Source organism: Ranitomeya imitator, chromosome 8, assembly GCF_032444005.1.
Source record: "Ranitomeya imitator isolate aRanImi1 chromosome 8, aRanImi1.pri, whole genome shotgun sequence".
Taxonomy (NCBI): domain Eukaryota; kingdom Metazoa; phylum Chordata; class Amphibia; order Anura; family Dendrobatidae; genus Ranitomeya; species Ranitomeya imitator.
Window position 1 is genome coordinate 202,545,133 of NC_091289.1, and position 27,208 is coordinate 202,572,340.

At 51.6% G+C, this 27,208-nt stretch overlaps 1 protein-coding gene across 5 annotated transcripts in view; it reads left to right on the forward strand.

The window, feature by feature from the left end:
• The window catches only part of SLC6A9 (solute carrier family 6 member 9), a 224,919-nt gene that overhangs the window by 116,591 nt on the left and 81,120 nt on the right, over positions 1-27,208 (forward strand). For all 5 annotated transcript variants that reach the window (XM_069735854.1, XM_069735853.1, XM_069735852.1 and 2 more), the window contains one exon: positions 24,647-24,803. In XM_069735854.1, the coding sequence (XP_069591955.1) occupies positions 24,647-24,803 (157 nt within the window). The remainder of the gene's footprint in view (positions 1-24,646; positions 24,804-27,208) is intronic.

Here is a 27,208-nt window from a genome sequence, read left to right on the forward strand (position 1 = left end):
TTATTGGCCCCTATAGAATATTCACCATCATTAACCCAGCAGCGTTTCATCTTGAATTACCCAAAGCTCTTAAGATCCACAATGTGTTCCACAGGTCTCTGCTCAAGAAGTATGTTGAATCTCTTGAGTCCTCTCCCCTGCCGCCTCCCCAATCATTGTTGATGGTAATTTGGAGTTCCAGATTTCAAGGATTGTTGATTCTGGAGTATAGTACAAGATGTAACTCAGGATATGTAATGTATGTACACAGTGACTGCACCAGCAGAACAGTGAGTGCAGCTCTGGAGTATAATACAGGAGGTAACTCAGGATCAGTAATGTAATGTATGTACACAGTGACTACACCAGCAGAATAGTGAGTGCAGCTCTGGAGTATAATACAGGAGGTAACTCAGGATCAGTAATGTAATGTATGTACACAGTGACTGCACCAGCAGAATAGTGAGTGCAGCTCTGGAGTATAATACAGGAGGTAACTCAGGATCAGTAATGTATGTACACAGTGACTGCACCAGTAGAATAGTGAGTGCAGCTCTGGGGTATACTACAGGATGTAACTCAGGATCAGTAATGTAATGTATGTACACAGTGACTGCACCAGCAGAATAGTGAGTGCAGCTCTGGGGTATACTACAGGATGTAACTCAGGATCAGTAATGTAATGTATGAACACAGTGACTGCACCAGCAGAATAGTGAGTGCAGCTCTGGAGTATAATACAGGATGTAACTCAGGATCAGTAATGTAATGTATGTACACAGTGATTGCACCAGCAGAATAGTGAGTGCAGCTCTGGAGTATAATACAGGATCAGTAATGTAATGTATGTACACAGTGACTTTGTAGTGTTGATGGATCGGCTGATGGCAGTGGCTCCTGGGGTCCTCGTCTTCTGACCTCGGCTTCTGGTCTGGTCAGGAACAATAATGATATTTGCAGTGAATGAATTGCCTTGTGCAGACAATATTGAATATGGGATGTCAGCAGTGAGATGGGTTTGGGGTCTTTGTGGCGGGGACGTTGGGGGTAGACGCGTTCCTGGCTGCCTCGATGGTAATGGAAGCTTGTAATGTGGTTATTTCAGGCTGAGCGATTGTGAATGAGGAGGACATCTGTGTGCGTCGCGCGGCTTCACACTTCCTGCTGCCAATGTCCAACTCTAGAAATCCCCCAGGGCCGTGTCATGTCACGGGGACAATATGTCCGCACCCCCAATAAAGTAAATGCTGATATCTAGCTATCGGATTACAGGTTTTATTAAACGTTTTTTGCATCAGTTCCGGGTGCATGAACTAAAGAGAGGGTTGAGCGGTCATAGTCCTCAATTTTTACAGCACACCATACATTCTACTAGAAGTCCATAATGTCACATCATCAGTCACCATGCTGCATCTCTGACCAGGATCTCTGGGGCTGATAACTTGGGGCTTGTAAGTGACCCCTTGATTCCGAAACCATTATCCTAGGAGTCTCTGTCCCTCCTGGTGCTCTGCGTCCTCTCTGCTGACGGCACACTGGACGAGCGGTCAGAAAGGATGTCCTAGTAAGAAGGGCATCCGATCTGTCAGCACTCACTCTGCCGGCACTTGCCTCGGCCATCTCTCCCACATACAGGAGCACTCGCTCTGCCGGCAGTAGTCTCGGCCGTCTCTTCCACACACAGGAGCACTCGCTCTGCCGGCAGTCATCTCGGCTATCTCTCCCACACACAGGAGCACTCGCTCTGCCGGCAGTCGTCTCGGCCGTCTCTTCCACACACAGGAGCACTCGCTCTGCCGGCAGTCGTCTCGGCCATCTCTCCCACACACAGGAGCGCTTGTTTGAGTGAATTTTCATGTGCTTTCGGAGAAAGCTGTACAGTCAATCGCCGGCTTAACTCTGTGTGGTGAAGAAAAAAAAAAAAAAAAAAGAAATGAGATATATATATATAATGTGTGTATGTGTAGTGACATATGTCTAGGGTTATATGTGTGACTAGTGATAATGTAACATCTGTCCTGAAGGCAAGTCACACCTAGATGTTAATAGGTACTTCCTTGGGACTAGTAGAAATTCTGTCTCCATATCTCACCAGGAGGTCTAGCTTGGGCCGAGAAGAAAAGCAACATTTGGCACCTTCCAGGTCTTGGAGGGGAGACGCTAATTGCAGCCTGAGGGTTAGCTATCCCTGGGAACCACCTCACAAGTGTCGCCAGAGGAAAATATATATTCATTAGTAGAGTGGCCGTGCCCAATCAAACAGACCGCAATTATGATATTCACCTGGGAGGCCCGTCTAGAAACCTGACCTCAGACCAAAGTTATAAATTTAGGCTGCAGACAGAGAATTGTGTTCACATGTGAGGGCAGCCTGAGAAGCTGGTGTGTTCCACCAACTCCATTCACCCCCCCCCCCCCCCTCAGGGAGCAGAAAGCAAACTACCAGTTAGATGATTTCTGTAAGTTTTCTCCTGTTTATTTTGACACTGTTTTGCATAAGTTGTATGTCTTTTTTTATTATCATATTTTTATACCTTTTTCTTATTGTAAGCATTGAACTTTTGTTATTAAAGTATAAAACTTTAGCAAGTTGAACCTTGAATGTTCTAAAGAATCCATAACCTAAAGGTGTGTGAGCCTTATGAGTGATAAACATATTTTTATTAGTATTATTGTTAGTTCCGGGACTCATCGCCCGTGTATTCGATGAGTGGTGGCAGCGCATATGAGCGGGTGTGTGGCCTGGGTCGGTGTGTGATTTATGCTTCCATTACAGCATAGGACAGAGGTTGAATGCTGGGACTGAGAGTGGGGAGATAGATTAACCCTTGCAGGCACAACCCCAAGTCACGTGTGAGAGCGGGCACATGACGAATAAGTGACACCACGGAGAAAGGGATCCGTGACACTCTGCAAGAACAAAATGAACTGCAGTCCGAAATTGGACTTGTCCGATAGATATCTTCCCCCCACAATTTGTTGCTCGGTGCCCCCGTACATGTTAAGCCATCGGCCAAACCCAACGATATCGACGTGATGAGCCAACAATAGGGCTCCCATATTCATTGGACTAATGTCAGCTGAACCCGCCACTATTGATAGATCGTCCGAGATCAACATATCCCCCAACCATCGGCCAAATCTATCAGCCAAAGCATTGTTCAGCTGGCAGCCATCTAAGGCCTCTTTCACACTTCCGTCTTTTAGATCCGTCGCAATGCGTCGTTTTGGGGAAAAAAAAACTGATCCTGCAAATGTGATCCGTTTTTTTTCCCCATAGACTTGTATTAGCGATGGATGGCCACATGTTGCATCCGTCGTGCGACGGATCCGTCGTCTGGAAAAAACGTTCAATGTAACATTTTTTGTCTGCGTCGGGAAAACGTGTTGTGACGGATCCTGCGGCATACATTAACTAGAATGGAACCCTATGGACGCAGGATCCGTCGTGACACATCGTATGACGGAATCCAGCGCTGGAATCCGTTTTTTTACACTGAGCATGCTCGGAATCAGGAATTTGGCCTGGGGCGTCACCCCCAAATGTGCCAGCAAGACTCCTGCCAGCCTGAAGACAGACAGCCAGTCAATATATTGTTTCCCTATTTTCCAGTAGCCAATCACATTTGGGAGACTCCCATTTTTAGGCATGGAAAACGGATCCGTCAAAAAAACGGATGGTAAAAACGGATGCAACGGATCCAGTTTTTCGACGGGACCGTCTAGCGGATCCGTCGAAATACTGGATGCTTTGCATCCGTTTTTCACTATTTTTGACCCATCCGTCGATACGTCGCACCGACGCATTGTGACGGATTAAAAAAAAAACAGAAGTGTGAAAGTAGCCTAATGTGGACGGTCGGCTTAACGTGTGTCATGGCCTCTCAAGCCAGTGATTAGCAGATCCCACCTGCTCCAGCCATCCTGGTCAGCTTCAATGTGGCTACAGGCATTCCTGCAGATTTTGACGTTAAGGCCGGGGTCACACTTTCGTGTGTGATGCTAGAAAGTCGCGCAAGTCTCTGTCTTCAATACCTGGCACTGCCGCCGCCACTCGGGACCGGACTGGGCGGTTACATGTATTTCTATCCAGAGGAGCGCTCCGGTCCGAGTGCCGACAGCAGTGCCGGGCATTGAGGCCAGAGACTCGCGAGTGTGACCCCGGCCGTACCCATCATTTATGATAATGGTGCAGCGTGAATGGGCTGAGCGATTGAACGATATGTCCACTAATGCTTGGTCTTCATCCATAAAACCATTTATACGAGCAAAAAAATTCTTGTTGACCTTTTGAAATTTGTGTAATGTAAATGGATGTTGCTCCAGGCCACGGTTCAGGAGCAGTGGGAGTGGACATGGTCACCCGCTCCGGCGTCCGTTATGGATGATGGTGCTCCAGGCCACGGTTCAGGAGCAGTGGGAGTGGACATGGTCACCCGGTCCGGCGTCAGTTATGGATGATGGTGCTCCAGGCCACGGTTCAGGAGCAGTGGGAGTGGACATGGTCACCCGGTCCGGCGTCAGTTATGGATGATGGTGCTCCAGGCCGCGGTTCAGGAGCAGTGGGCTTGTCCTGCGCACACTGCTGATGGTTTCCTGGGCTCGTCCTGCGCACACTGCTGATGGTTTCCTGGGCTCGTCCTGCGCACACTGCTGATGGTTTCCTGAGCTCATCCAGCCACACTGCTGATGGTTTCCTCGGCTCGTCCAGCGCACACTGCTGATGGTTTTCGGATCTCGTCCTGCGCACACTGCTGATGAGTTTGGAGCGCCCCCGTGGGCCGTGGGAATACTTGGTACCGGGCCCTTCTGTAGTCAATGGGGATGTCACGGCGGCTGGCCCGGTCCGTGGCCCTCGGGAGGTCCGTTGATGAAATGGGGGGGGGAAGCTCTTTAAAGGGATAGTGTTCATGACGCCACCTGTGGTATTCGGTCAGGGTGACCGACACTGCTTAGGGGTCCGCTGGGGTGATGTTGTGGCAGCTAGATGGTATACCTTCCCACAGGTGAAGTATGTCCCCAGGGCTTCCCAGAGTGTAGGTGATGGATGGTGAGAGGCGCAGTGAATAACGAGTACACAAGGTTGCAGTCTCTTTACCTTTACTGAAGGCTTCAGCATCCACAGTCCAGGGTAGGGACCACAGGACAGGCAGAGTCCGGCCGGTCTGAAGGCAAATCCAGAGTCCCCTTGTCCAGGAGGAAATCAATAGCCTTCCCCTTGCGCACAGTAACATAGTAGGTCCCTACTTGCATAACCTACCATAAGGTCCTCACTGTTGTTACTCCTCTCTGTCCCCCAGATGGTTACGGATAGGGCAAACCCGTATGACTGGTGGCCTGAGGCTTGTTTATAGGGACCCTAGAGACGCCCCGACCCCCACAAGTTGCCACTGTGTCTTCTTGGGTATAAAGGTCAGGCAGCCAACTTGGAATTAACTGCCCTGCCAGTCTCTGAAGTAACGGCATAGAGCTCTTTACTCCCTCGGTATTCTGGCCACCGGATCTGCGCTTCAGATGGAGGCAGCCTGCTTCTAGCTGGTCTCCCACTGATATTTCACTCCTGTTGCTACGACTTCTTTTCTCACTCACTACAGCACAATTCCTTTCTTGTCCTTTCTTAGGAGGCTGCCGCATGGGTTGCAGGCGCAGCTCCGTGTCCTTCTCCCTCCTCAGACTCTAGTCTGGATCTGACCAGAGATCACCCCAGCCAGCTCGACCGGGAGACCTTTCCTCGTCGGTCCCCAGCCAGGAACTCTCCTCAGACTTCTCGTTCTGATACTGACTAACTTCCTCACCAACCCCCCAGTTTTACCCTAATGTGAGGAGTGGCCTAATAGATAGAATCCTTAGCTCCCCCTGGTGGACTGGCGTGTGAAGTGTGTGTGTGGCTGTGATACTTGGACAGCAGATCTCCTTCATTGCCTTCAGACGTAACATCACTCCCCCTGGTGGAAGAATAACATTACTGCAACGAACCAGGACTCTGGGGCGCTGCAGTTTTCTGATCTCATCCTGCGCACACTGCTGATGGTTCCTGAGCTCGTCCTGCGCACACTGCTGATGGTTCCTGAGCTCGTCCTGCGCACACTGCTGATGGTTCCTGAGCTCGTCCTGCGCACACTGCTGATGGTTCCTGAGCTCGTCCTGCGCACACTGCTGATGGTTCCTGAGCTCGTCCTGCGCACACTGCTGATGGTTTCCTGGGCTCGTCCTGCGCACACTGCTGATGGTTCCTGAGCTAGTCCTGCGCACACTGCTGATGGTTCCTGAGCTCGTCCTGCGCACACTGCTGATGGTTTCCTGGGCTCGTCCTGCGCACACTGCTGATGGTTTCCTGGGCTCGTCCTGCGCACACTGCTGATGGTTTCCTGGGCTCGTCCTGCGCACACTGCTGATGGTTTCCTGAGCTCGTCCTGCGCACACTGCTGATGGTTCCTGAGCGCGTCCTGTGCACACTGCTGATGGTTTCCTGGGCTCGTCCTGCGCACACTGCTGATGGTTTCCTGGGCTCGTCCTGCGCACACTGCTGATGGTTTCCTGATCTCGTCCTGCGCACACTGCTGATGGTTTCCTGATCTCGTCCTGCGCACACTGCTGATAGTTTCCTGGGCTCGTCCTGCGCACACTGCTGATGGTTTCCTGGGCTTGTCCTGCGCACACTGCTGATGGTTTCCTTTGCCAGTGTCCACGGCGCAGACCCCGTCCCACTCCATATGATAGTGCGGTCACGTCTCATCCTCCGGCCATTGTGTGTCTGGCTATAACTCTTCTCCTTTTGTATGAGCGGACATTCGGGTTCCTTCAGAGCTGCGGCTTTGTTACACTCTCATGTGCCCAGCAATGAATGAGGCAGCGGAAGGCCACCCTCCCCGGACACCGGCTGACAGGGAGGATGCGCTTCCCAAGGCGTAAATCAGCCACATGGGACAATCCAGTGCTGATCCAGGACCGGCCATGGCTTCCATTCATCGCAGACGAGCCAGACGCAGCGATGGCGGCCGCAGAATAAAGGCCACATTAGCATCTGAAAACCAAAAGCCGCAGGAAGGGCGTGAGATCGTCACCATGGAGCAGGACCCCCGGACACAGCACTGTGCCTCCCGGTGATGGACAGGGCCCCCAATAATCCACACTGGGGGATGGAGCAGTGGCTGCTGGATCTGCAGGGCCCCCAATAATCCACACTGGGGGATGGAGCAGAGGATGCTGGATCTGCAGGGCCCCCAATAATCCACACTGGGGGATGGAGCAGAGGATGCTGGATCTGCAGTAGCCCCCAATAATCCACTCTGGGGGATGGAGCAGTGGCTGCTGGATCTGCAGGGCCCCCAATAATCCACACTGGGGGATGGAGCAGTGGATGCTGGATCTGCAATAGCCCCTAATAATCCACACTGGGGGATGGAGCAGTGGATGCTGGATCTGCAGGAGCCCCCAATAATCCACACTGGGGGATGGGGCAGAGGATGCTGGATCTGCAGGAGCCCCCAATAATCCACACTGGGGGATGGGGCAGTGGATACTGGATCTGCAGGGCCCCCAATAATCCACACTGGGGGATGGAGCAGAGGATGCTGGATCTGCAGGGCCCCCAATAATCCACACTGGGGGATGGAGCAGTGGATGCTGGATCTGCAGGGCCCCCAATAATCCACACTGGGGGATGGAGCAGTGGATGCTGGATCTGCAGTAGCCCCCAATAATCCACACTGGGGGATGGAGCAGTGGATGCTGGATCTGCAGGGCCCCCAATAATCCACACTGGGGGATGGAGCAGTGGATGCTGGATCTGCAGGGCCCCCAATAATCCACACTGGGGGATGGAGCAGTGGATGCTGGATCTGCAGTAGCCCCCAATAATCCACACTGGGGGATGGAGCAGTGGATGCTGGATCTGCAGGGCCCCCAATAATCCACACTGGGGGATGGAGCAGTGGATACTGGATCTGCAGTAGCCCCCAATAATCCACACTGGGGGATGGAGCAGTGGATGCTGGATCTGCAGTAGCCCCCAATAATCCACACTGGGGGATGGAGCAGTGGATGCTGGATCTGCAGGAGCCCCCAATAATCCACACTGGGGGATGGAGCAGAGGATGCTGGATCTGCAGTAGCCCCCAATAATCCACTCTGGGGGATGGAGCAGTGGCTGCTGGATCTGCAGGGCCCCCAATAATCCACTCTGGGGGATGGAGCAGTGGCTGCTGGATCTGCAGGGCCCCCAATAATCCACACTGGGGGATGGAGCAGTGGATGCTGGATCTGCAGTAGCCCCCAATAATCCACACTGGGGGATGGAGCAGTGGATGCTGGATCTGCATGAGCCCCCAATAATCCACACTGGGGGATGGAGCAGAGGATGCTGGATCTGCAGTAGCCCCCAATAATCCACTCTGGGGGATGGAGCAGTGGCTGCTGGATCTGCAGGGCCCCCAATAATCCACACTGGGGGATGGAGCAGTGGATGCTGGATCTGCAGTAGCCCCCAATAATCCACACTGGGGGATGGAGCAGTGGATGCTGGATCTGCAGTAGCCCCCAATAATCCACACTGGGGGATGGAGCAGTGGATGCTGGATCTGCAGGAGCCCCCAATAATCCACACTGGGGGATGGAGCAGTGGATGCTGGATCTGCAGGAGCCCCCAATAATCCACACTGGGGGATGGGGCAGTGGATGCTGGATCTGCAGGAGCCCCCAATAATCCACTCTGGGGGATGGAGCAGAGGATGCTGGATCTGCAGGAGCCCCCAATAATCCACACTGGGGGATGGAGCAGAGGATGCTGGATCTGCAGGGCCCCCAATAATCCACACTGGGGATGGAGCAGAGGATGCTGGATCTGCAGGAGCCCCCAATAATCCACACTGGGGATGGAGCAGAGGATGCTGGATCTGCAGGAGCCCCCAATAATCCACACTGGGGATGGAGCAGAGGATGCTGGATCTGCAGGAGCCCCCAATAATCCACACTGGGGGATGGGGCAGTGGATACTGGATCTGCAGGGCCCCCAATAATCCACACTGGGGGATGGAGCAGAGGATGCTGGATCTGCAGGGCCCCCAATAATCCACACTGGGGGATGGAGCAGAGGATGCTGGATCTGCAGGAGCCCCCAATAATCCACACTGGGGGATGGAGCAGTGGATGCTGGATCTGCAGGAGCCCCCAATAATCCACTCTGGGGGATGGAGCAGTGGCTGCTGGATCTGCAGGGGCCCCCAATAATCCACACTGGAGATGGAGCAGAGGATGCTGGATCTGCAGGAGCCCCCAATAATCCACTCTGGGGATGGAGCAGAGGATACTGGATCTGCAGGAGCCCCCAATAATCCACTCTGGGGATGGAGCAGAGGATGCTGGATCTGCAGGAGCCCCCAATAATCCACTCTGGGGATGGAGCAGAGGATGCTGGATCTGCAGGGCCCCCAATAATCCACTCTGGGGATGGAGCAGAGGATACTGGATCTGCAGGAGCCCCCAATAATCCACACTGGGGGATGGGGCAGTGGATACTGGATCTGCAGGAGCCCCCAATAATCCACTCTGGGGATGGAGCAGAGGATGCTGGATCTGCAGGGCCCCCAATAATCCACACTGGGGGATGGAGCAGTGGATGCTGGATCTGCAGGGCCCCCAATAATCCACACTGGGGGATGGAGCAGAGGATGCTGGATCTGCAGTAGCCCCCAATAATCCACACTGGGGGATGGAGCAGTGGATGCTGGATCTGCAGGAGCCCCCAATAATCCACACTGGGGGATGGGGCAGAGGATGCTGGATCTGCAGGAGCCCCCAATAATCCACACTGGGGGATGGGGCAGTGGATACTGGATCTGCAGGGCCCCCAATAATCCACACTGGGGGATGGAGCAGAGGATGCTGGATCTGCAGGGCCCCCAATAATCCACACTGGGGGATGGAGCAGTGGATGCTGGATCTGCAGGGCCCCCAATAATCCACACTGGGGGATGGAGCAGTGGATGCTGGATCTGCAGGGCCCCCAATAATCCACACTGGGGGATGGAGCAGTGGATGCTGGATCTGCAGGGCCCCCAATAATCCACACTGGGGGATGGAGCAGTGGCTGCTGGATCTGCAGGGCCCCCAATAATCCACACTGGGGGATGGAGCAGTGGATGCTGGATCTGCAGTAGCCCCCAATAATCCACACTGGGGGATGGAGCAGTGGATGCTGGATCTGCAGGGCCCCCAATAATCCACACTGGGGGATGGAGCAGTGGATACTGGATCTGCAGTAGCCCCCAATAATCCACACTGGGGGATGGAGCAGTGGATGCTGGATCTGCAGTAGCCCCCAATAATCCACACTGGGGGATGGAGCAGTGGATGCTGGATCTGCAGGAGCCCCCAATAATCCACACTGGGGGATGGAGCAGAGGATGCTGGATCTGCAGTAGCCCCCAATAATCCACTCTGGGGGATGGAGCAGTGGCTGCTGGATCTGCAGGGCCCCCAATAATCCACTCTGGGGGATGGAGCAGTGGCTGCTGGATCTGCAGGGCCCCCAATAATCCACACTGGGGGATGGAGCAGTGGATGCTGGATCTGCAGTAGCCCCCAATAATCCACTCTGGGGGATGGAGCAGTGGATGCTGGATCTGCAGGGCCCCCAATAATCCACACTGGGGGATGGAGCAGTGGATGCTGGATCTGCATGAGCCCCCAATAATCCACACTGGGGGATGGAGCAGAGGATGCTGGATCTGCAGTAGCCCCCAATAATCCACTCTGGGGGATGGAGCAGTGGATGCTGGATCTGCAGTAGCCCCCAATAATCCACACTGGGGGATGGAGCAGTGGATGCTGGATCTGCAGGAGCCCCCAATAATCCACACTGGGGGATGGAGCAGTGGATGCTGGATCTGCAGGAGCCCCCAATAATCCACACTGGGGGATGGGGCAGTGGATGCTGGATCTGCAGGAGCCCCCAATAATCCACTCTGGGGGATGGAGCAGAGGATGCTGGATCTGCAGGAGCCCCCAATAATCCACACTGGGGGATGGAGCAGAGGATGCTGGATCTGCAGGGCCCCCAATAATCCACACTGGGGATGGAGCAGAGGATGCTGGATCTGCAGGAGCCCCCAATAATCCACACTGGGGATGGAGCAGAGGATGCTGGATCTGCAGGAGCCCCCAATAATCCACACTGGGGGATGGGGCAGTGGATACTGGATCTGCAGGGCCCCCAATAATCCACACTGGGGGATGGAGCAGAGGATGCTGGATCTGCAGGGCCCCCAATAATCCACACTGGGGGATGGAGCAGAGGATGCTGGATCTGCAGGAGCCCCCAATAATCCACACTGGGGGATGGAGCAGTGGATGCTGGATCTGCAGGAGCCCCCAATAATCCACTCTGGGGGATGGAGCAGAGGATACTGGATCTGCAGGGCCCCCAATAATCCACACTGGGGGATGGAGCAGTGGATGCTGGATCTGCAGGGGCCCCCAATAATCCACACTGGAGATGGAGCAGAGGATGCTGGATCTGCAGGAGCCCCCAATAATCCACTCTGGGGATGGAGCAGAGGATGCTGGATCTGCAGGAGCCCCCAATAATCCACTCTGGGGATGGAGCAGAGGATGCTGGATCTGCAGGAGCCCCCAATAATCCACTCTGGGGATGGAGCAGAGGATGCTGGATCTGCAGGGCCCCCAATAATCCACTCTGGGGATGGAGCAGAGGATACTGGATCTGCAGGAGCCCCCAATAATCCACACTGGGGGATGGGGCAGTGGATACTGGATCTGCAGGAGCCCCCAATAATCCACTCTGGGGATGGAGCAGAGGATGCTGGATCTGCAGGGCCCCCAATAATCCACACTGGGGGATGGAGCAGTGGATGCTGGATCTGCAGGGCCCCCAATAATCCACACTGGGGGATGGAGCAGAGGATGCTGGATCTGCAGTAGCCCCCAATAATCCACACTGGGGGATGGAGCAGAGGATGCTGGATCTGCAGGGCCCCCAATAATCCACACTGGGGGATGGAGCAGTGGATGCTGGATCTGCAGGGCCCCCAATAATCCACACTGGGGGATGGAGCAGAGGATGCTGGATCTGCAGTAGCCCCCAATAATCCACTCTGGGGGATGGAGCAGAGGATGCTGGATCTGCAGGGCCCCCAATAATCCACACTGGGGATGGAGCAGAGGGTGCTGGATCTGCAGTAGCCCCCAATAATCCACACTGGGGGATGGAGCAGTGGATGCTGGATCTGCAGTAGCCCCCAATAATCCACACTGGGGGATGGAGCAGTGGATGCTGGATCTGCAGGAGCCCCCAATAATCCACACTGGGGGATGGAGCAGTGGATACTGGATCTGCAGGGCCCCCAATAATCCACACTGGGGATGGAGCAGAGGATGCTGGATCTGCAGTAGCCCCCAATAATCCACACTGGGGGATGGAGCAGTGGATGCTGGATCTGCAGGAGCCCCCAATAATCCACACTGGGGGATGGAGCAGTGGATACTGGATCTGCAGGAGCCCCCAATAATCCACACTGGGGGATGGAGCAGTGGATGCTGGATCTGCAGGGCCCCCAATAATCCACACTGGGGGATGGAGCAGTGGATGCTGGATCTGCAGGAGCCCCCAATAATCCACACTGGGGGATGGAGCAGTGGATGCTGGATCTGCAGGGCCCCCAATAATCCACACTGGGGGATGGAGCAGTGGATGCTGGATCTGCAGGAGCCCCTAATAATCCACTCTGGGGATGGAGCAGAGGGTGCTGGATCTGCAGGGCCCCCAATAATCCACTCTGGGGATGGAGCAGAGGATACTGGATCTGCAGGAGCCCCCAATAATCCACACTGGGGGATGGAGCAGTGGATGCTGGATCTGCAGGAGCCCCTAATAATCCACTCTGGGGATGGAGCAGTGGATGCTGGATCTGCAGGGCCCCCAATAATCCACACTGGGGGATGGAGCAGTGGATGCTGGATCTGCAGGAGCCCCCAATAATCCACACTGGGGGATGGAGCAGTGGATGCTGGATCTGCAGGGCCCCCAATAATCCACACTGGGGGATGGAGCAGTGGATGCTGGATCTGCAGGAGCCCCTAATAATCCACTCTGGGGATGGAGCAGAGGGTGCTGGATCTGCAGGAGCCCCCAATAATCCGCACTGGGGGATGGAGCAGTGGATGCTGGATCTGCAGGAGCCCCCAATAATCCGCACTGGGGGATGGAGCAGTGGATGCTGGATCTGCAGGAGCCCCCAATAATCCACACTGGGGGATGGAGCAGTGGATGCTGGATCTGCAGGAGCCCCCAATAATCCACACTGGGGGATGGAGCAGTGGATGCTGGATCTGCAGGAGCCCCCAATAATCCGCACTGGGGGATGGAGCAGTGGATGCTGGATCTGCAGGAGCCCCTAATAATCCACTCTGGGGATGGAGCAGAGGGTGCTGGATCTGCAGGAGCCCCCAATAATCCGCACTGGGGGATGGAGCAGTGGATGCTGGATCTGCAGTAGCCCCCAATAATCCGCACTGGGGGATGGAGCAGTGGATGCTGGATCTGCAGGAGCCTCCAATAATCCACACTGGGGGATGGGGCAGTGGATGCTGGATCTGCAGACTCCGAACCACTGAGCACGGCTGCTGTAACCTGCTGGAGATCGCTGCCCCGGATCCCCGCGCTAGATCCCCGCAGATTGTGTAGAGCCGGAGCCAAGTGCACAGAGGCCGGGACAGCGGTGTGCACAGGACTACTGCCCCCATCATCACAGGGCAGGACCACTGCATGACGAGTACCCAAGCCTGCCATGTGTGATACCGCCTGCTGACCCCTGTATCCATTCCTCCTTGTGTATCTGTTAAAATTGACAAATCTCCGGGCCCGGATGGGATACACCCTCGAGTACTGCAGGAATTAAGTACAGTCATTGATAGACCATTATTTTTAATCTTTAGAGACTCCATAATAACAGGGTCTGTGCCACAGGACTGGCGTATAGCAAATGTGGGGCCAATATTCAAAAAGGGAACAAAAACTGAACTCGGAAATTATAGGCCAGTAATCTTAACCTCTACTGTGGGTAAAATCCTGGAGGGCATTCTAAGGGAGGCTATACTGGAGTATCTGAGGAGGAATAACCTCATGACCCAGTATCAGCACGGGTTTACTAGGGACCGTTCATGTCAGACTAATTTGATCAGCTTCTATGAAGAGGTAAGTTCCGGATTGGACCAAGGGAACCCAGTGGATGTAGTGTATATGGACTTTTCAAAAGCTTTTGATACGGTGCCACACAAAAGGTTGATACATAAAATGAGAATAATGAGGATAGGGGAAAATATGTGCAAGTGGGTTGAGAGCTGGCTCAGGGATAGGAAACAAAGGGTGGTTATTAATGGAGCACACTCGGACTGGGTAGCGGTTAGCAGTGGGGTACCACAGGGGTCAGTATTGGGCCCTCTTCTTTTTAACATATTTATTAATGACCTTGTAGGGGGCATTCAGAGCAGAATTTCAATATTTGCAGATGACACTAAACTCTGCAGGGTAATCAATACAGAAGAGGACAATTTTATATTACAGGATGATTTATGTAAACTAGAAGCTTGGGCTGATAAATGGCAAATGAGCTTTAATGGGGATAAATGTAAGGTCATGCACTTGGGTAGAAGTAATAAGATGTATAATTATGTGCTTAATTCTAAAACTCTGGGCAAAACCGTCAATGAAAAAGACCTGGGTGTATGGGTGGATGACAAACTCATATTCAGTGGCCAGTGTCAGGCAGCTGCTACAAAGGCAAATAAAATAATGGGATGCATTAAAAGAGGCATAGATGCTCATGAGGAGAACATAATTTTACCTCTATACAAGTCACTAGTGCGACCACACTTAGAATACTGTGCACAGTTCTGGTCTCCGGTGTATAAGAAAGACATAGCTGAACTGGAGCGGGTGCAGAGAAGAGCGACCAAGGTTATTAGAGGACTGGGGGGTCTGCAATACCAAGATAGCTTATTACACTTGGGGCTATTTAGTTTGGAAAAACGAAGACTAAGGGGTGATCTCATTTTAATGTATAAATATATGAGGGGACAGTACAAAGACCTTTCTGATGATCTTTTTAATCATAGACCTGAAACAGGGACAAGGGGGCATCCTCTGCGGTTGGAGGAAAGAAGGTTTAGGCATAATAACAGACGCGGATTCTTTACTGTAAGAGCAGTGAGACTATGGAACTCTCTGCCGTGTGATGTTGTAATGAGTGATTCATTACTTAAATTTAAGAGGGGACTGGATACCTTTCTGAAAAAGTATAATGTTACAGGATATATACACTAGATTCCTTGATAGGGCGTTGATCCAGGGAACTAGTCTGATTGCCGTATGTGGAGTCGGGAAGGAGTTTTTTCCCCAAAGTGGAGCTTACTCTTTGCCACATGGTTTTTTTGCCTTCCTCTGGATCAGCATGTTAGGGCAGGTTAGGTTAGGCTATGGGTTGGACTAGATGGACATATAGTCTTCCTTCAACTTTAATAACTATGTTACCATCTAAGCCTGTCCTGTGTGATACCCTCTGCTATAAGAGTTCTCACTTGTATTCTTTATACAGATTGTAATCTGAAAAAAACAACACCGAAATTAAATTTAAACCAAGTCATTTTCTCATGACACTTTCCCTTTAAATTTGTGGAGCGGACACTGAGCGGCTATTGTGTGGCCGGAGCAATGACGGTGGAATCTCATCTTCCCGAAGAAACAATAGCATTTATCCTCTAAATAAAAGACATCTGTGTATGAGAAGGAACATCAGGCGCCACTGATCTCCTCCTGCACAGACACGAACTGCAGTAATGATAAATCCTTTACAAAGGACGCCCTACTACTGGCAAGGACGACACATGAGTTACCTCCTGTATTATACTCCAGAGCTGCACTCACTATTCTGCTGGTGCAGTCACTGTGTACATACATTACTGATCCTGAGTTACCTCCTGTATTATACTCCAGAGCTGCACTCACTATTCTGCTGGTGCAGTTACTGTGTACATACATTACATTACTGATCCTGAGTTACCTCCTGTATTATACTCCAGAGCTGCACTCACTATTCTGCTGGTGCAGTCACTGTGTACATACAGACTGTGGAGACCTGGGTGTCGTAACCAGTGCCTTCCCCCCTCCCATCAGTCCCGTAATCAAACACACACAGTCCTGGATGGGTTGAACAGGTCGGTCACAGTTTATTAATTAAATAAGCAGAGAAAGGGCAATTACATATCGTAACGAGCGGCTCGCGCCGAGCTCCTGTCCGTGATCGACAGGGGAATTGGCCCAACGAGCGGTTACGACCTTTGCCCTCCCCCGCTTCTTCCGCTGTGACTTAATAAAGGTTACCAGGGTTAGTTATATCACATACGTATGCAAAAAAACACTTTTTTTTTTTTTTTTTTTTATATATTACAACATAATTCACACATTTACATTCTCCTGCGGGTTAGTATCATAATTAGCCTTTAACAGGGAGGGTGGGTGGGACAAAAGCTTCCAGGTGTCCTGCCGAGAGTGAAAGAGAAAGTTCTCGGCCGGACACCTGGATTTAACCCCTGTAGGAGTGGCCGTAGGACCCCTCCCCTCTAGTGCCCACTGGCCGGCTGGGGGTCTTCCAATTAGTGCATCACTAAAGGGGGGGGGGGGGGGGGGAGTGATGCTAGGGGGGAACTGGCACAGACCACCTTTACGTGCAGCTCTCTGTGTGCTCCCCAGTCAGAGACGCGCACCTTAATCAGTACCGCGTCTGCCAGACTGTGGAGACCTGGGTGTCGTAACCAGTGCCTTCCCCCCTCCCATCAGTCCCGTAATGAAACACACACAGTCCTAGGTGGGTTGAACAGGTCGGTCACAGTTTATTAATTAAATAAGCAGAGAAAGGGCAATTACATATCGTAACGAGCGGCTCGCGCCGAGCTCCTGTCCGTGATCGACAGGGGAATTGGCCCAACGAGCGGTTACGACCTTTGCCCTCCCCCGCTTCTTCCGCCACGGAGGATCCCGTGTACTACCTACGCGGGACTCCGACCCCACCCCTCAATGTTAAGGCCTGTTCAACCCCATCCTGTAAACCAGACAGAAAAATATCGAGGCCAATGTCCGTTAGGTGAACTCCGTCCGGTCTTAATTGTGGCGTGTTATCCCCTTGTAGCTGGTGGTGACGAATCACGATACCGCCTCTTCCTCTCACATATTTTCCAATCCGAGCATTGAATTTGCTCCTTGTCCGCTCTATGGCTTTTTTATCTCTTGCTCCGTGCCAGACGGTCCGTGGTGTTATATCCGACCACACCAGTATCATGTTCCTGAATAGACAGCTGAACCTTTCCATATCAGTTGTCACCCATTTGTACAATTCGGCCACCTTTTGTTTGCCAAGGTCATTGCCACACGCGTGTACCACCATTATCACCGGGTGTTCCGCCATCCCTGCTATTCCAACCATCTCTTTGAACACCTGTTTCCACTGGAGGCCTCTGACACCCCTCCATTTAACTTTTATGCCCGGGAGGTAAAGATTTATCCCTCCTGGCCGCCGTTCGGCCCTCTTTTCGGCCCAGTAAACGTAGGAATCTCCTACCACCCAAACTTCAACCCCTGTAAGAGACAACACATGTTAATTAAGCAAGTCGGGTCTAATGTATCTGGCGAAGCATGCTGACTTCCAACGACCCCTTCTCTGCACCTCGGCCTCTGACACTCCTGCCCTAGCCGCTTCCGTGGCTGCCCCAATGCGGAACGAATGTGTTCCGTACTCCTTTGGGTTTGCGCCGTTTTTTTCCAAGCATAGCTTGAATATCGCCTGGAATTGGTACTTGGTCAGGGGGGACCCGTCTGTATGAGTGAAGAAAAATCTACCAGCGTGTCTTATCTCGGCGAATCTTCTAACCATTTTTAGCGGGCAAGCTGGGCCATCAGTGGAGTTAACCAGGACCCATGTTCCCCTACCGGTGGGATCGCATTTGGATTTTCTAACCCTGATGCGCAGGGCGTCGCTGCATATTACTATGTCCTCATTAATTAGGCCGCCTTCCGACGCGTTTTTTGACCGCGGTAGCAATTCACTGATACGCAGTGCTCCGAAAAAGACGGTCGCAAAAGCTGCCGATAAGAGGGCTGCCTCGTATTGCGATGAGCAGACTGACGGGGATAACGCAATCAGGTCCTGCAATAGTCTCAGTGAAATGGGGCGGCGACATTCTTGGCTTGGCTGAAGCCTTTTCCAACCTTTTATGGCTTGTCTTATGCAAAAGGACTTAGTTACGTCTACCCATCCCAATAATTGAAAGAAAAATGCTAGCCCCGATAATTTCCGTTGTGCCGAGGTGCCCGACGCTCCATCTCCTCTCATCCGCATTAGAAAATCAGTCGTCACCGCGCTTCGTGCTTGATCGCATTTATCGACTGGCCTACCCTGAATTAGTGAGCACCACTCCTCCCAAGCCTTACCATACACCTGCCAGGTAGCTGGCGAAACGGAGGCCCGGATTAAGGGCATCAATGATTGGCCACTGTATCCCACAGGGACAGTGGACACAGGATACCCAGGGGTTGCGCGTTGGGCTGCTGGATTCTGAAAGCCTGCCAATTGGAAAATAACAATGGGTTAATGATATTCTCGTCAACCTCCGCCACCACGGTGGCTCTACACCAAATATTGTTTTCTAGGCATATCAGTGCGAGCCGTCGCAAGAGAGCGAGTATGGGCAAGGATGAAGACGACATGTGATTTAGACTCCTCGCTGTTTTCACATTTTTAGTTTGGAAACGAATGTTCATGTTCCTCAACAGATCGGCCCATATCTCCAACGCTGCTACTACCGCAAACAATTCCCATAGGGCTGGGTCTTGCCCCCACTTTGTTGTCGTCCATCTTTCTGGCCAACCAGATTTGCACCATTGGTTTTTATAGATTGCTGCGAAACCCTCCTTTTTGTTCCACCCTATTGTCAGCCCTAATTCCTTGCTTGTGATCTCTCTAGCCATGACACACGTGTGACCGTTGTACGATTGCAGGAACGTCTGCCATACCAGCAGATCAGCTTTTAGCGAACGAGTGAGCCTAATTCTATGGCCGGGCTGCGAAGCGCCTTTTGTTGCCAGAGATAGTCTGCGCGAGAATGCTCTGCCGACCGGCATTACGCGGCAGGCAAACGTCAGTAGACCCAATAACGCCTGCATTTGCTGTAGGGTTACCTTTTTAACTTCGCGGAAGCCTTTGAACATTTGCAGGGTTTTTTGTATTTTATCCTCTGGTAAGCGGAACACCATCAAGTTGGTGTCTATTTCAATGCCCAGAAAGGGCAATACATTACATGGACCCTCCGTTTTCTCCGGTGACAATGGCACGCCGAATTTGAGTGAGATAGATTTGAATTTTTCTAGTAGATCGGAGCAGAGTTTAGAATTTCTGGGGCCGACGAACAGGAAATCGTCGAGGTAGTGAATTAGGGATTTACTGCCCGTTTCCATTGGGAGGCACATGTCGAAGTAATAGTGTTGGTCCACTTTGCAGCCCAGCAGGTGGAAACATTCGGGGTGCACGGGTAGTAAACGGAATGCCGATTCAATGTCCGATTTGGCGAGCAGGGCGCCGGTCCCGGCCGCCCGCACTAATTCTACCGCCCTATCAAAAGACGCGTATGAGACAGAAGCTTCTTCTGGAGTAATTGCGTCGTTAACCGAATCGCCCTTTGGGTGAGATAAATGATGGATTAGGCGGTATTTACCGGGTTCCTTTTTTTGGTATGATGCCTAACGGTGATATTTTAATGTTTTTGAAGGGGAGCGACGTAAAGGGGCCTGCTACCCTACCCAATTCTACCTCCTTTCCAATTTTTTGCCTAAGAATTTTGGGGAATTCGCGAGCCGATTTAAGGTTATCGGATAGGGTTGGCGTTCTTGTTAGCCTAAAGGGAATAAAGAACCCGTCGGAGAATCCCGCCTGCAGCTGCTGAGCCGCTTTCTTATTGGGGTAGAGCTTTAGCCAGGGGGCCATCGCGGTTACGCTCACTGGGGTTCTGCCTTGTAGGCCCTTTGTGCGGCTGACGAGTGCACCTCGATGCTTGGTGTCCCCCCCGCAAGCGGAGCATTCGTGTCTGAATTTGCATAGCGCGTGGAAACGGCAGTTTCCCTCGTTATATAGCCAGCAGGCCCCGGGTTTTCGCACGACCACTGAGTTCTGACCTGCGGCTCCGGAGTAATTAGTGGTCGTGGCTGAAAAGGGGGGCTGCTTTTGAGACAACATCATACGCAACCACACGTCTGTCGCTTTTACCCCCCAGCCTAGATTGGGCTGTAGGGCCAGACGCCTGCGGAACTCCTCGTCGTACCTTCGCCAGGCTGAACCGCCGTGCGACTTGTACGAACTATATATCATGTCCTGATATATAAACAATTCGGAGCAGCGTTCCGGATGTTTCTGGCCCATAATACAGCCCAATACTGCGAAGGCCTGGATCCAATTATTCATGGTTAGAGCAATTTTCGATCTCCCCCTATCAAAACCCCTATCGTTCGCTTTATCCACCGTTTGTTGGTCGGCTGATAACAGCGACCATATATCTATGTAATCGTTGCTCCATATCTTCAGTCTCGTTTCCTGGTCTATATGAGCGCCTAGCGGACTGATCCCGCAGAAGAAGGCATCTTTGTGTAGATTAGCGGACTGTGGTATTGAATTGTTCACCACATTTCCCCTTGCCTGAGATAATTGCAGGATTATCTCCTTTAACGGTGAAGTTAGCTCCATTTCCTTCACATTAACCCCGTAGCGTAACGTTTCCTCGCTACCCTTGGAACACTCACCGCTGTGTGATTCTGGACGAGTGGACACCGATCCTGGAGGAACCCCCGCCGATGTTGACGGGGGGATGTCGCAGGACGGGGAAACTCTGGCTCCCGCTACAGCGTGGGACTGGCCGATGTGCTGAGTATCGTGCGTTGGAGCCCGATTACTACCACATAGTGGCGGATTGATGGCTCCGTCTTCAGCGACTGCGCGGTGATAGTTGTGGCTGGAAGCCGCGGGGGGAGCCCGATTACTACCACATAGTGGCGGATTGATGGCTCCGTCTTCAGCGACTGCGTGATGGTTGTTGTGGCTGGAAGCCGCGGGGGATTGTTCTCCCCGGCTGAAAGCCCTAGAGGGTGCCCGCGATTTAGAGGACTTGCCACGTTCACGATGACTCTTATCCGGACTTAGCGATACCTCGGACCCCTCGGATGTTGCTGATGAAAGCCATCCTGAGGCCCGGGATCTGCGGCGGCTCCTATGAGAGCTGCGTCTGCGACGGTGACGGGAGGGGCGTTTAGAGGAGTAGCGGGAACGGCGACGGGAGTTATCGGAGGAAGATTGGGAGGACGTGCGGCGCCTACGCCTTCGTCCGCCGTTATTATGCGGTGCAATGGGGGGGATTCTATCAGTAGACAGAGGGGGATAATTGGCCGTAGATGGTCCTGTAACGCTAATCGGAAGGGGGGGCGTCAGGAGGTAACCATATTCATCCCCATTACTGGGATTTGATGGGGCAGCGGTTACCGGATAATTTTTATTTAGGTTTTGGGCAGTGGGGGGAGGTGATAATGTGTTTGTGTTTGGTGCGTTTACTGCGATGTCGCCGTGATTCCCGCTGCGCGGCTGTTGAGCGCCTTGCTCGGTCCCATGGGACCGAACAACGCGCTCTTCAGCCGCCCTGTGACCTCTCCGGCCTGACCCCTGATACCCCCGTACAGGCATCAGGGCTGCGTCTGCCGGGGGTAGGCTGGTGGTCAGGCCAGGTGATAAATCAGCACGCTGATTGGTCGATTTCGACCGATCAGCGCACTGTGGGGAAAGTGAGGGGTTAAAACCAGCCCCCAGGTTACCCCCTGCGGGCGGCGTATATGTGCCCGCAGGGAAGGCAACCGAGGACTGGCCAGCGCTGTGTTCAGCGCTGATCTGCCGCGACCGGAAGTGGGTGGGCGGGGACCGGAAGTGGCTGGGCGGAGCCTCCCCAGCACTCCGAGCGGTGTCCGAGGCCTCCGGAAGACGCCTGCAGCTGCGAGGCGGCGAGGCCCTCCCCTCCCCGACCTGGAGCCGCTCCGGGGCGCGGGGCAAGCGGGCGGATCGCCTGCCACCCGGCGCCACCACCGGCCTCTCCGGAGCGGCCGGGGAAGGGGGCGACACCGCCCGCCGCCGGGCGCCGCCCGATCCTGAGTTACCTCCTGTATTATACTCCAGAGCTGCACTCACTATTCTGCTGGTGCAGTCACTGTGTACATACATTACATTACTGATCCTGAGTTACCTCCTGTATTATACTCCAGAGCTGCACTCACTATTCTGCTGGTGCAGTCACTGTGTACATACATTACATCACTGATCCTGAGTTACCTCCTGTATTATACTCCAGAGCTGCACTCACTATTCTGCTGGTGCAGTCACTGTGTACATACATTACATTACTGATCCTGAGTTACATCATGTATTATACCCCAGAGCTGCACCCACTATTCTGCTGGTGCAGTCACTGTGTACATACATTACTGATCCTGAGTTACATCATGTATTATACCCCAGAGCTGCACTCACTATTCTGCTGGTGCAGTCACTGTGTACATACATTACATTACTGATCCTGAGTTACATCCTGTATTATACCCCAGAGCTGCACTCGCTAGTCTGCTGGTGCAGTCACTGTGTACATACATTACTGATCCTGAGTTACATCCTGTATTATACCCCAGAGCTGCACTCACTATTCTGCTGGTGCAGTCACTGTGTACATACATTACATTACTGATCCTGAGTTACATCCTGTATTATACTCCAGAGCTGCACTCACTATTCTGCTGGTGCAGTCACTGTGTACATACATTACATTACTGATCCTGAGTTACCTCCTGTATTATACCCCAGAGCTGCACTCACTATTCTGCTGGTGCAGTCACTGTGTACATACATTATATTACTGATCCTGAGTTACATCCTGTATTATACTCCAGAGCTGCACTCACTATTCTGCTGGTGCAGTCACTGTGTACATACATTACATTACTGATCCTGAGTTACATCCTGTATTATACTCCAGAGCTGCACTCACTATTCTGCTGGTGCAGTCACTGTGTACATACATTACATTACTGATCCTGAGTTACATCCTGTATTATACCCCAGAGCTGCACTCGCTAGTCTGCTGGTGCAGTCACTGTGTACATACATTACTGATCCTGAGTTACATCCTGTATTATACCCCAGAGCTGCACTCACTATTCTGCTGGTGCAGTCACTGTGTACATACATTACATTACTGATCCTGAGTTACATCCTGTATTATACTCCAGAGCTGCACTCACTATTCTGCTGGTGCAGTCACTGTGTACATACATTACATTACTGATCCTGAGTTACATCCTGTATTATACCCCAGAGCTGCACTCACTATTCTGCTGGTGCAGTCACTGTGTACATACATTACATTACTGATCCTGAGTTACATCCTGTATTATACTCCAGAGCTGCACTCACTATTCTGCTGGTGCAGTCACTGTGCACATACATTACATTACTGATCCTGAGTTACATCCTGTATTATACTCCAGACCTGCACTCACTATTCTGCTGGTGCAGTCACTGTGTACATACATTACTGATCCTGAGTTACCTCCTGTATTATACCCCAGAGCTGCAATCACTATTCTGCTGGTGTAGTCAGTGTGTACATACATTACATTACTGATCCTGAGTTACATCCTGTATTATACCCCAGAGCTGCACTCACTATTCTGCTGGTGCAGTCACTGTGTACATACATTACTGATCCTGAGTTACCTCCTGTATTACACTCCAGAGCTGCACTCACTATTCTGCTGGTGTAGATGTGTGTGAATGGGGTAAACCTATATATAAAGCAGATTTGCAGTTTTGAACATATGGATGGTAAATCCGCTGTTTTTCAGTACGAACTTATTAGATAAAATGTTCTGAAATTTTGTTGACTGGCTGCAGATTTCAGCTCTGAAGCAGAAGAATTCTGTGTATATAGCTTTCACAATGACTGGGTCAGCTCCATATGGTATAACCCCCTATTGTAGCCCCAGGACCCTCTGACAGTTCCTCTGGTGCAGTCTGCATGTTTTGTATAGTGAGGGGCGGACGCTCCCGGTGTTCTTCGCATTAACCCTTCTGTTGCCTTGAGGTCGTCTGCAGCGGTCTCTGGTGAGGAATCTTCGTGGAGAAGCCTCTTGAGATCATTGTACTGGGGTCGGCGTGGCCAGGGCTCCTGATAGGCGGCCGCCCTTCCATGCCCTGAGATGAGGGTTGGTCGGAGCCTCTGTTCACTATATTCTCAATAATTGTGGAATGAGACATCCTTCTGCCATTGTGACCTCTGCTTGCTGTCAGTGAACATAAACATTCATGGATTGTGATCAGTGGCTGAAAACTCTCCGTGTTGCCGAGTCCCTGACACCAGTGCAGAAATCCAGCCCGTGTGTGAAGGAGGCGGCGAGGGAGTCAGGCGTGTAGCTCACAGAGCATTGTCTGCGCCGATAAGCAACACTGCATATGACGGCGTCTGCGACTGGTGGGACCGCGATTATTGCGATATTACTAATAACCTGACTGTTCCCTTACAGAATGGAGCGGTGCCCGGCGAAGCCACCAAGAGGGACGAGAACCTGAAGAGAGGAAACTGGGGCAATCAGATCGAGTTTGTCCTGACCAGTGTGGGCTACGCTGTGGGGCTGGGCAATGTGTGGAGGTTCCCATACCTCTGCTACCGGAACGGAGGAGGTGAGCGACCCGGAGAGTACTCCTAAGACCATCCTGAGAAATCTCCAAATATCAGTGATATCATACAGCAGTTACATCACCGCTGCCCAGATATCCGTTATATTATACTGCAGTGACATCACCGCTGCCCAGATATCCCTTATATTATACAGCAGTGACATCACCGCTCTCCAGATATCCCTTATATTATACAGCAGTGACATCACTGCTCTCCAGATATCAGTTATATTATACAGCAGTGACATCACCGCTCTCCAGATATCCCTTGTATTATACAGCAGTGACATCACCGCTCTCCAGATATCAGTTATATTATACAGCAGTGACATCACCGCTCTCCAGATATCAGTTATATTATACAGCAGTGACATCACCGCTCTCCAGTTATCAGTTATATTATACAGCAGTGACCTCACCGCTCTCCAGAAATCAGTTATATTATACAGCAGTGACATCACCGCTGCCCAGATATCCCTTATATTATACAGCAGTGACATCACCGCTCTCCAGATATCCCTTATATTATACAGCAGTGACATCACCGCTCCCCAGATATCAGTTATATTATACAGCAGTGACATCACCGCTCCCCAGATATCCCTTATATTATACAGCAGTGACATGACCGCTCTCCAGATATCAGTTATATTATACAGCAGTGACATCACCGCTCCCCAGATATCAGTTGTATTATACAGCAGTGACATCACCGCTCTCCAGATATCAGTTATATTATACACCAGTGACATCACCGCTCCCCAGATATCAGTTATATTGTACAGCAGTGACATCACCGCTCCCCAGATATCCCTTATATTATACAGCAGTGGCATGACCGCTCTCCAGATATCAGTTATATTATACAGCAGTGATATCACCGCTCCCCAGATATCAGTTATATTATACAGCAGTGATATCACCGCTCCCCAGATATCAGTTATATTATACAGCAGTGATATCATCGCTCCCCAGATATCAGTTGTATTATACAGCAGTGACATCACCGCTCACCAGATATCAGTTATATTATACAGCAGTGTCACGATTCACACCGTGCCCGTCACCCCCTCGTCACGGGTCGGGGTGGCTTTGGGCCAACAGACGGCTATCACATGTGCAGGGGGGCTTATCTTAGTTATCCCTCCACTGCTACAATGTGATGAAAAAACACACACAGGGCTATTGACCTCTTAGTTTACAGCAGGGGCTTATTGTAGGTATCCCACTGCTATTCAATATACCACGAACTGCAGGGATTTATGTATATCCCGCTTTTTAGTTCCACTTGAAACTTGCAGCTCTCTATCACCCCCCTCACACTCAGGTCAGATTAGGTACTGCACCTAGGGTAATTAGTCGCCAAAAAGGCTGCCTGCTATGTACTGGCTATTGGGCACGCTGCAGCGAGCCAATTTAACTACTTTCGCTCAGGCAGGAACAATAATTATATCAACGCTGCAGTCGCTACAACGACTCCCAAAGGCACCGTACAAGGTATGCTGCCACCAGCTTCGTTTAAACGGGTCCGAAGCTAACCCAAAACAGTAGCGTAATTCCCTTCAGAAGACTTAATGTACGTTTTAGAGCAGAAGAACGAATCTAGTATATTAAATATTATACTCCATAAAAGATTTAAGGCAGTGTTTATAAAAAGGCATATAAAGATGTTACAAAAGAGACAATTGAAAATATGTACACGGTAATTATAAAAATAACAGGGATTATATAAGAAATCAACACTTACATGTGTTCAGATCATAGCAGGCAGAACCAGGCTAGTGGGCGGAGCTCCCAAATGTCCCAGTGCATCAGGAGGTTTGGATAGAAACTGCTCCTTAAGTAAAACTCTGCTGACTCTGAAGGCTGGGCAAAGTGGAGTCACATAAATAACTACAGCCTTGTGACATCACTAACAGGGCTGGTCTCCTCAGACCCTTCTACCTCTTCAGTCTTAGTAAATTTCACACAAGTTTGTCTAATGCCTGTATCTCCGCCACAGAACATGTTAGAATCATAACACACCCAGCATTCATCTTGTATTAAGATTTGCTCTCTATAGATACTAAATTCGGGTTAGTAGGGACACTCCGTTCCAGAGAAATCTGTACTTATTTACCTGGTGGAATTAGAGGCTAGCGCTATATGGTCGTAAAAATTCCTTTAGGAGGGGCATGAGGGGTTTGGGATCTGAAAGTCAGGAATGCAGCAAGAAGCAATAAAAGCTCTTCTACACCCATTGAAAAGAAAAGCTAAACCCTGAAGTAAAGGAGAAACTAAACTTATTATATACATTTTTCTCACACCTCCCCCTTCAGGTGTGCGCTACGGAGGCAGGACCTCATGGTGCTCCTCCATGCGCACCTCAGCAGGTTCACCCTGGTGGACCAACCCATCAACATTGCCAT